The 11,579-nt window shown below is 45.7% G+C and overlaps 1 protein-coding gene across 2 annotated transcripts in view; it reads right to left on the bottom strand.

Moving 5' to 3' along the window:
• The window catches only part of LOC147019708 (calmodulin-1), a 24,199-nt gene extending 13,541 nt beyond the window's left edge, over window positions 1-10,658 (bottom strand). The window contains exons 1-2 of one of the 2 annotated variants that reach the window (XM_085894362.1): window positions 10,372-10,658; window positions 357-387 (exon numbers count right to left, since the gene is read on the bottom strand). In XM_085894362.1, the coding sequence (XP_085750488.1) occupies window positions 357-387; window positions 10,372-10,374 (34 nt within the window). In that variant the 5' untranslated portion in view covers window positions 10,375-10,658. Of the gene's footprint in view, window positions 1-356; window positions 388-10,247 lie in introns of both variants that reach the window. The other variant, XM_085894361.1, reaches the window with a different exon arrangement.
• Window positions 10,659-11,579: the final 921 nt, after the last annotated feature.

Consider the following 11,579-nt stretch of genomic DNA (forward strand, 5'->3'; position numbering starts at 1 on the left):
TTTGGATGTGGTTAAAAAGCTAAACTTGCATTTTAAACCAGACCAGTAGAATAAATGGACAACAGGATTCCAGTTGGGAGGGACAGAAAAGTACAAAATGTACATTAGTTTCCAAATTTCTATTAACTTACAAATCGTTTTCGTTAAAGTCTATGCTGGAATGAGACGCATGAACGCACACACACTCAAATCAATCAACATCATCAGAATCAGAATGAAAATGGGACAGATCAGGATGAATCTTTTCTCCTGTGAATGATTCCCCAATCAGTGCCACCACACATCCAGCTTTATCATTCCTCAGAATACATACTCCCACAATTCATGATCACCATATTTCACATATTGTACTGTACCTGCAATCTGCTCCTCTGTCAGTTGATCGGCCTGGAAGACAAAAGCAAACAAATGAATTGTATGTAATAAGATACTTCACACATGAACAACCATGTCATGCGGTTACAATGCATACCCACAATCCTTAAATAAGTGAAACTAAGGCTACAATCGTAACAAAATAGTTCCAACCAATGGCCATATACCGAGGTGGGTTGGGGGGATTCATTTAATAAATTATTTACCAAATAATCCAACCAGATAAAGTTTTGGAACAAGTTATTTCAACATCATGCATTGTCAACCTCTCCCTCTGACGAACAATGAAGGGATATCCTGGTGACACATTTGCATCCATAACAAGAGCGAGCATTTAACATTACCATGCCTTGCCAGAGTATATAGATTACAGTAAATCTGAGAATGAAGAGCATATCGTTTAAAGTAGATATTAAGGTCGACTCCACCCACCCCTCTTTCTTGATACATCGTCACTTCTTAATCCAAAATGTGAACAATCAATCATGTTGATTTATTAGTATGCTTGGCTCAATTATCCCCCAACTAGAAGTACAGTATTTACAATTATATTGTCTCCCCATATTGATAAAACACTTGCCCACTGGTTAGGGGGCAGAGTACTGCATACAAAATGACCATAACAAAGTACTGTACATTGTCCAGTGCTGAAGACTATTATACCTCACAACATACCCTCCACAATTTTTTTTTATTAAAAGTTTTTTTTTTAAATGGCTCGAGTTGCAAACATCCATCGATGGAACGTAGCTGTGAATAAAAGTATGACATAGGTATCTCCCGTGGTGAGGAGAAAGCACAAAACCTATTGCTCCCACAAAGCAGGAAGGTGGCTTCTACTACTACTTCTTTTTTCCACCTCCCAAATATCTCCCTCTGCTATTTCACCCCCCTGAACCCTCCCCCCCCCCCCAGTACCTCCAGGATGTATGCATTCCTCCAATAACCCCTTTGTGGATAAACTCCAAAAATACAGGCCAACTACAAACCTCAACTCTTCTGTTCCTCAGTTCTTCCATCTGTAGAACCACTTTCCTGAAGCCCTGTTATCCCACTCATCCTCCATGGCTTCAACTACCATCTCACATCAATCTCAGCACTACCCACAATCTTTTCAACTCATTACCCTCTTATATGCACATCAATGTTTCCTTCCTTCCCTCCTGTTTGTTCATTCCATTGCTCGTGTCCAACTGCATCAACACTTTGTACATGCGTTTTTATCCTCTCTGGTTTATATATTGTTCAGGGACCGAATCGCACTCCCTGACACCAAAGTGTTGCGGACCCAGGGTCGGGTGGCGAAGACCACGAGGGGTGAACTACCTCGGGTTCCCACCAGACTCTCCGGAATCGCAGGCCGTCTCACACGAATAACTTCATGACATGGCTGGTCGCTAATCGACCATGAACGCCAATAACTCGACCATGTGACTGAGGGTCCTCAGTCTAATGAATTCCATTTACCGAAAGGTCACGTAATCTAATTACCAGGGAACATGACGTCAGTACACATTTGCTCAAACCGGATCACCTTACCAGATCAGATGCAGCAGAGCGGGACTGCCAAGCAAGTGAGGAAAAGTATGTGGCACATTGAATGGGGTTTTATTTTATATACAGCAGGGGAGAGCAAGGAATTTGTGGGGTGCAGCAAAAGACAAGCAATCTTACAAAAGCAGACAGAGAGCAGAGTTATGCAGTTATATTGTTGCGGGGCTGGACGTCGGCCGCGAGCACGACCGAGATGGAGCTGCAAGTCGGCCCGACCGATCGCCCAGAATGTATAAGTTGTCGCCCCGGATAACTCTGGAGCCGACGGGTCCTCTATTGGACCGAAGTTCGCCAATGGATAGACCACGTGGGGTAGGGTCGATTGCCAATTTCAATTTACCTAAATACCTACGTGGTCCAACTACCAGGGAATTCACCCTCGGCCGACTTTGTCCAATCGAGTCATGATCGCAGACTCGGAACCGGCGTAACCGAGCGGAATAACTAAAGTTGCACCGGACCAAATGACAATTTACCGGCCCGAAGTGCCATAGTAATTCTCAATCACGCGTCATGCTCAGTCAATGCAAGAATGGACACGAACGAGCTGAAAACATTTAAGAAATTGGGTTTATTTATGCAATAGGTGGGGAATGAGGGAAGCACGCAAGGCAGAGTTAAACCGAAAAATAAAAATGAAAATACAAATATATACAGCAAAAGCACTTAACAGTTTTACTACTTACCAGACTGGCGCCACAAACACACACACACCCAAAGAATCGGACCAATTGGTCTTTATTTGGATCTCCAGTCCAGAGGACAGTCGGGCTGAAAATCAAGGTAGCTGGCTGGCTACCTGGCAACCCTCATCCTCATCCTCATACCGAGCGCGCGGCTGGCGTCCACTCCTTCCCGGAGCTCCGGTCACCCAAGGACGGACTAGCGTAGCCGGACCCGGTTGAGGTGAGTCGAGGTGATCACCCAAGCTCGCGATCATTCGGAGGAGGAGGCGGATGAGGACCAGGGCTGACGACGAGGACAGTGGAGAAATCTCATCTCCGAAATTCTTCCTTCGCCGAAATAGGGTCGCTCGCTCTAACGCAACAGATGAGGCACCTCTGAAGCACGAGATGCAGTCCGCCGCGAACCCGGGCAGAGACGCGCACTCCCGCAGACCCAGGACACCGCACACTCTTTTTTTGCTCGTGCCGAACACACTCTCTCTGTCCTTCCTTCGAGGGAGGGCCCTCTTTTTATGGCCACTCACCTTCTCATTGGTCGGAACCATCGCGCGATTCCCTGGCCGCCCTCGATTGGACAGGCGCACGGTAGGCGGAGCAACTCCCACCCCCCTGGGCGGAGTCCCGAGCAGAGGCGTTTGTGGTTCCGCCCACCGCCTCATCTCTGACCTTGTCTCTAATGGCGATTGTGTTGAGTCGGAGATGGGGCGGGGAAGACGCCCGCTCCTTGCCGATTGGCTAAGGAGGGACGCCATGCCTATGCTAGACTCCGCCCACGCGCCCGCCAAGATGGAAGTGAAGATGGCGTTGTTAAATAAAACAAAACCTGACTATTAAAATAACTTCACAGTTCATTTACATTTATTCACCCATTAGACGAGGGGATGGAAGCTATCTCTAAAACACATACTTATCAAAATAACTAAGCTATAGGAACCTGAATGTTGTGTGCGATAGTTTTCGAAATCCGCAACATGTCCTAAAATCTTAATTTATGCAAGGATAGGTGCCAAAGCACACACACACACACACACACACACACACACACACACACACACACACACACACACACACACACACACACACACACACACACACACACACACACACACACACACACACACACACCCCAGGTGAGGACAAACGACCTCAACACCCGACAGACCAATGCAACCTAGAACGCTTAGGGAGAGGTAGGTGGGAGGAATACTGGTTGTATCTAAGGTGTGGGAGTGGGAGGTGTGGTACAGTGCAATGTGGGAGGTGGGGGGGGGTGTCGTGCCAGAGGAAAATGGGATTGCGAGTCAGTAATGATGTTCTTTGTGCGTCCAAAGAAGACGGAATAGAGAGAGGGGAGAATAGATGCGCAAGGAGAAAGATCCCTAACCTAGCTGTGTAAAGGTCTGTATGTGTAGTGTGTACCTCCGCACGATGCTCCGCCCGAGCATTCCCATCTCTTGATATGACGTTATCTCTTGCTGAATTACTTTGCTGGGGCTCGTGGAAACGTGCGCTCTGCACCGATCCGTCATAACTGACAGCACGACAGGGAGTCTCGGCAGTCGCCCCAGATTCGGCTCTCAAAGAAGAAGCGCGTTTTTGCAATCGCATACCAATTGTATTGAGGGAGCAAAGCGAATAGGCGAGGGGTGAAGAGAGCCAAGGAGAAAAGAGCCAGAAAACAGGCGAGCAGAGAGCGACGAGAGTCGAACGGCTCCGTGCTACTCCTTTTATAAGCCCTGGGCGAAGGGTGGGGCGAGGACTGGAAAGCAACGCGCTGTGGCACAAAACCTGCTCCTCCATCGGGCCACAGCGGCCAGAGTCACGCCCTGCCAGGCTCGGGGCCCAGAAACCGTCTGTCGCCACCTGCTTCAGCACGGATCGGAGATCCCGACTCAACATAGGGCATGCCCCCCAAGCCGGCACCCTAGCCCTGAACGGGCTCTGAGTGCAGACTGAATATCGATAGCAAAAGGACTTTCGCCGCCACCTATGGCCCCCTCACAAGCCAAAATGCACACCCGGGCCCTGTACCAAACTCCCAGATTGCCCTTATTGCGACCCCTCCTCATTGCCTCTGGTCTTGCGACTGGATGAGGGTTGTATTAATTCTGGATGCTCACCAGGGACGTCCCCGGTAAGATGCGATCGAGCTACTAATGTCTGTTGCGGGGTGCCGGGGACAATCCGAGCCGTGCGGTGCCGGGGACAATCCGAGCCGTGTGTTGCTCCTCAAAATAGTGGTGAATTGTAGCGATGCAGAGGTACGAGGGGGTGTGAGACTATTTTTCCCATGTGCGGGAGGCGTTTTTGGTCAGTGGTGAGGTTTGGTGAGCGAGGTGCGAAGCAAGGTGAGGTGCCGGTTGGGAATTGGTGCGTAGATTTGAACAAAATAATGGCGCGCGATGCATGGGTGGCATAATGTGTCGTGAGTGGTGTGGTGGATCTGAGCAACGGGAGGCATCATGATGTGCTTATTATCAATTGCCTATTGAATGTTGTGGGTGCTTGCATGCTTGCTGTGTTCCATGGCTAAAAGAGACAGAGTTAGGGTTGGAATCAGAATATGAATCATGTGCAGTTGCGAGACTCAACTACAAGACCCACGTAATACACTTCGTCCCGTTAACCCACGAGACATGAGGGGAGGACTAACTGCACGAAGACCAATGAAACGAGCACGGCACTCGGTGGAGTACATACCTCCGCCCCGTAATGCCTGATCCACGAGAACATATCGGGCCCAATACATTTTTGAGATATCATGCTATATATCGTTTTTGAACCCCATCTCTCAATGGTGAAGAATCACTTAAAAAAATTCAAGTAGTCGGATCCGGATCCTTACCAAAATCGAATCAATTCATCGTGGTCACACATCCAACCTGTCCACCAAGTTTTATCCGAATCAGTCAACAACTTTTTGAGATATCTTGCACACAACCAGACAAACAGACAGAAAGGAGTGAAAACATAACCTCCTTCACCTTCAGTGGCGGAGGTAATAACTGCCTGTGGATCACTGCATTAGAGGAATGCAGTTTTGCAGAACCACAACAATATAATATAAACAGTACTGTGTGTGTATATATATATATATATATATATATATATATATATATATATATATATATACATACATATACATATATATATACATATATACATATATACATACATATACATATATATATATATATATATATATATATATATACATATACATATATATATACATATACATATATATATACATATATACATATATACATACATATACATATATATATACATATATACATACATATATACATATATATATATATATATATATATACATACATATATATATATATATATATATATATACATACATATATATATATATATATATATACATACATATATATATATATATACATACATATATATATATATATATATATATATATATATACATACATATATACATACATATATGTATATATATATATATATATATAGTTGCGGGCCGGGGGTCGGTGGCGAGAAGGACCACGAGGTGGGGGAGGTTCGTCGTCTCCCACCAGACTCCCCGGAATTGGAGGCTGTCGCTCAGATAACTCCGCGAGGCGGCGGGTCGGTTAACCGACCGTGGAACGCCAATATCTCGACCGCATGGCGTAGGGTTATTTTGTCTCGATCCAATGTACCTAAGTAACCATATGGTCGAGGCTACCAGGGATCCACGCCCTCAGAACGCCTGGCCGAACCGGATTTACTCTACCGGCAGCGGTAAAATTACACCTCCCGACTACCACTCTGCCACCCACCTTTCCGGCTCGGATGCAGTCGAGCGGGCCTGCCCAGGATGTCCCGGTGACAATTGTCCGATTACCGGGGATAAAACCCTGCCTAAACTCAGATCCACACCATGCTGGACCAATGAAGGAAAAGACGAAAACGAACTGGGGACATTTCTACAATTGTTTATTTTCAATAAAAAGACACAGGGAAGACTTAATATGGATATGCAAGTAATATTTACAATGATCAAAAACAAACACTTAAACAGTTTCTACTTATAAGACGGGCCCACACGCAGACACACAAATGAAAATAAACCCAGAGTTCTTTATTGGACCCTCACAGCCGAGGAGAGAGACGAGCTGGGGGTCAGAGTCCAGCTGGGTACCTGACCGTTGAAGGAAGGGGGTGCTCTGTGGTGCGGCACCTGACAATGGTCGTTGGTCTGGTCGCACGTGTAGGACTCGTGGTTCGTGGTGGTGAATAGCGGGGTCCACGGAGGGGGGGGGTCAGGGTCGCTCTTTTCTTTCCTTGTAGAGGGCCAGCAGGGACACGTTCGCCGCCTTCACGACCTTCTGCTCAACCCTCCGCTTCAAAAGAACTGCACGCTCAACAACCCTCAGAGCCCTATCCGAAACCTTGTCAGAAACCCGTGGAGAACTTCCTCCAAGACCCTTCTTCCTCACTAGACTCTCAACCACCACAACCCTGTCAAAAACCTCAGAACAACCTTCATAACAATGCCCTGCCTCAGAGAGTACTCAGGAATTTATGGATCTCCCTCAACGGGGCGGGGCTCGCTCGAACAGAAGTCACTCCCCGTCCTGATTGGACAGGCTCCTATGTGTTCGCCCTTTCTGAGTAGGGTTTTGGTCCCTGCCGGCAAACCCCACCCACTCTTCCATGCGGGTTCATACTTGTCAAGCAACAGTATCAATGTTGCAAAGGTCGTCGTGAAAGAGTTACGTTTGTGGAAGCCGAGAAACTGGAACCGTGAGATTCTGCTTCGGCACGTCAGGGTGCGAGAAGGTAGCCGGTTGGCGGTGGATCGTGATGGGGGATGGGATGGTTGCTAGGTTATTACATCTAACTAAAAGAAATCGAAACGCACGCCTTTGATTCTCCCACTAGACAAAAGGAAGGGGATCTGACTACACACATGCTTAACGACACAACTGACTCTTAGGACATCTGAATGTTGAATGCACATGGTTTCCAGATCCGTAACAATATACATATATCTACAAGGTCTGACAAAAGTACCAGGACTGATGTTTTTTTTGTTTTTTTTTCTTGACAGGTGTCAGCACTATATTGAGTTCCGTAATTGCACGTACATCATAATCTTCCTGTCAGTACTGTGTGAGCTGTTGTATCAATCGGGTGCATTTTGTTAAAAGAAAAGAAGAGTTGCAATCGTGTTCTGAAAATTAACGACAAATTTATGAAACAGAGAATCAAATCAAGCTTTTGGTAAAACCAAACGAAAGCAGCATGGACATTTTTGACAAGTTGAAGCTGGTGTACTGGGAAGACGCAAGGTCAAGATCACAGGTGTTTGAGTGGGCCAAGATTCTTGTGGAAGGGAAAATGGACGTGAATAACGTGCAGTCGGAACGCCCATCGATTGCCAAAATGGACAAAAAATGTTGAAATGGTGAGAATGCTGGTCTGATCCAATGGACGTCCAAAACTGCCATGAAAATAACTAATTTTGCATCAACAGAAAAGATCCAGAAGAACCGTGACCAATGAGCTCAATGGTCAAGTTGACGCGGGTTTGAATATGTGACCTCCGATTGGCCTGGTAGCAGACCATGCTCCACCAATATGTCCAATCAAGATGTGGTCTTAACTCAGTGACATTATGGGGACTTGCATCACACATACACATGACGAACTTATTCTTGAATGACTTCAAATAACGAGAACGCTCGTTGGAGTGCATACCTCCATCAAGCTGAACAGTTTACATTTTGTATTCCACTGATGGGCTGGAACCAAAACCAAAATCTAATCGGCTTGTTCTTGTCACATCCCCAACTCATCCAAGTTTTGTCATAATCCACAACTTTTTGAAATATATCGAGTTGTACATAGTTTTTAGCCCTATTTCTCAATTGTGAAGAATCACTTTTTTATTATAAAAAAAACAAAACAATCCTGGTAAGCAGATAGTCCTCATCACACACCCAACCAATCCACCAAGTTTCGTCCGAATCCGTCCACAACTTTTTGAGATACCCTGCTCACAAACAGGGGGTTGAAACACAACCTCCGTCCACATGCGGTGGAACGGTTAGTAAGAAAACAAGAGACTAGTAATCAGAGCAATGAGAGACACAGAAAAGGGAAATTACAAAGTTACGAGAGGAATGACAAGGAGTTAACGAGACTAGACACCATTCTCTGACACACAAACGGGAATCGACACAACACTTGTTCCAAAGATACAGACAAAGCTGAAGAAATCGTTATCCCACCCTTGGGGCATTTTCATGACATTGTACACGGCGTTCCAAAAGTTCCCAATCATCGGGACATTTATTTTACCATTTCATTATAATTGTTCAACTCGTGAGTCACTGACATGCATACACATATCACGTCTTGTATGTTGGTTTCCTTGAACGGTTCTCGACACATTTATGAATTCATTCTTTAGATTGACAACACTGCAATAAGTGGTCAAGGTACAAAAGCACCGATTTCAGGAGATCCTAAAGGAAAAAAAAAAAGTCAAGTGGCATCAAATCTGGACAACGTTTTAAGGGTGAGGGGAGAGCATTCTATTGGTCCACGACGTCCTCTTCACCTGAAAGGAATCATCTCAAATAACTAAATAATTCTTTTTTTTAAAAATTCCCCATCATTCCAGACGTTTGAAACACTCTGGGTTGGAGAATTATTTAAGTGGAAAAACATTCTCAAGGAGGAACCACTTTTTAAAGAACCATTAGTTTGCTTCAAAGTTTTATCCTCTACCTTTTTGCTCTTTCAGTATAAAATGCATTTAACAACAACAACAAAAAATAATAAATAAATAAACGCTTTTCCGTCCTGACACAAAAGCCCCACCAGACCACACCTGGTGACGTGCGGCAAAGTCTGAAGGAGCGAGAGGGAGGGTGGTAGAGTCGAGTCATTGTTGTAATCTGGAATTCCACCTTGAAGCCGTTGTGTGGTCTTGTGACCACAACCAACAAGCAGAAAACTCAATTATCAGCCAACATTTGTAGAGCAGAAGTTTAATATTTGAGTTTTGTGAATAAAAAAAAAGTTTAAATTTTCAGTGAACATCAAGGACGATGGAATCAAATCGAAAGCGACCGACCAACCAACCAACCAACGTCCCTCGCAGCCTCACAACCCACAGAAGCTCAAAAGAGAGGGGGAAAAAATAAATAAATAATAATAACTCATTTTCTGCTACAGAGGTAGACTAGTTAATCGTGGTTGTGGTGCATTTGAACACCGGTTTGAATACCTGTATGTATAATCACCTGTCGAGGTTAGCGGGGTATTCGGAAACTCTACGGGGTTCTGTGACGAGCTTAGACATGATCATCGACAGACAGGATAAGGACCTATAATTAGATATTAATTACCGAGTTTGTAACACACGCAAATTATCACACCAATGGATTTGAATCCAAGTTCCGAGCAACACTACAAACCAATCCTGCCCATCAAATCCAAAGTTTGAAGAGACGACATAAGTATCCCTCCCCCACCCCCCCGCGACCATCGCCACAATCACCATCCCCTTGAAAACACCTCAACCATTCCCGCCAAGTCAGGAAAACAAAAAAGGAAGCCGTCGGTTCGAAGCCGGCTGGTTCGCCGCACCTTTACTTCACCGTCACGACCACTCATAATTCCCGCGCAGACGTTCAGCACGTGCGGCCCTCACAAGCGCCCAAGCGAAAGAAGAAGAAAAAAAAAAAAAAAAAAACCGCGCCACCGTCCTTACCATGTTGGTTGCCGAGGAGCCCTCGCACAGCCAATCGCACAAGTGCCCGTTACGAGATGAACAAATAGTCCGCGGACGTCGCCCCACCACCCGGCGTCAACCACCTGCTGCCGAAGGAACCCGATTAGCGATGCAGAGCGTGGCGTGAGCTGCGTTTACCCGCATTCAAAGAAAACCGGAAACAACGTCGCCTCTCGATAGCGGTGACGCTCCCATCTGTGTAAACGTCCGAACTAACGGACTCCGCACCCGGCGGAGCCGCGCTCCCATTGGCTGAGCCGCTCCGCACTGCGTCAAACGGCACGAGCCAAAAAAAATTAAAAAAAAAAATCTCCACACGCAACGCACATTCTGGCACTTTCGATGAAAAGCGAGTACGGCGGCAGCTTTTCGGACACCCCGGCAAAGCGTCGGTCGTCCGGTCATCGGGCGTTGTATATGATGGGGAAAGACAATCTGATTATGTTCGAGCCGAGTCTGAGAGGAAGTTAGGGAGGTTTTCCTGTTTTTTTTTTTCTTTCTCCATTTCTTTTGCGTCAAGAGAAAGGGGTGCCATTAAGGAATGAATAAATGTGGAGGATTCTGTATGGGTAGAGATTAGAGGTTGTAAAAAGAGTAAGATACTGGGAGGGTGCTTTTATATGGCTCTGGGTGTGAAGGAGGATTAGGAAGGAGGAGTACGTGAACAAGTCAAAAGGGTTTGTGGTAAGGGAAGAGTATTGATTATATGGAGGATTTTAACTTGTCAGGGATAGATTGGGCCCAGGAACAGGGAAAGGGCAGAACAGATGAGGATTTCCTAGTTTTAGTCCAGGATTGATTTTTAACCCAGTTTGTGGATAAGCCCACGAGGGGGGGGGGTGCAGTGTTAGACCTCCTTTATGTAACGATCCCAATATGGTGGAGGAGGTGGAGGTTGGCGAGCATTTAGGAGCAAGTGACAATAACTTTGTGTGTGTAAAGATTCTGTGAAGAGTTAGAGTTCAGGATAGTAGAGTAAGGTTAGTAGAATTCAGGAAGGCAACCTTTGAGGGTATGAGGAGAGAGTTGGGTGATGTAGATTGGGAGACTCTAACAACACGACAATCAGCATCAGAGAAATGGGAAACCTTCAAGGACCAAATGTGTAGAGTGCAGAGTAAGTACATTCCAATGAGGTGTAAAACTGGAAGTAGAAAGAGACCAGGGTGGTTGAGCAGTGAGATAAG

Source organism: Eptatretus burgeri, chromosome 9, assembly GCF_056783735.1.
Source record: "Eptatretus burgeri isolate ZD-2024b chromosome 9, Ebu_testis_v1, whole genome shotgun sequence".
NCBI classification, from domain to species: Eukaryota; Metazoa; Chordata; class Myxini; order Myxiniformes; family Myxinidae; genus Eptatretus; species Eptatretus burgeri.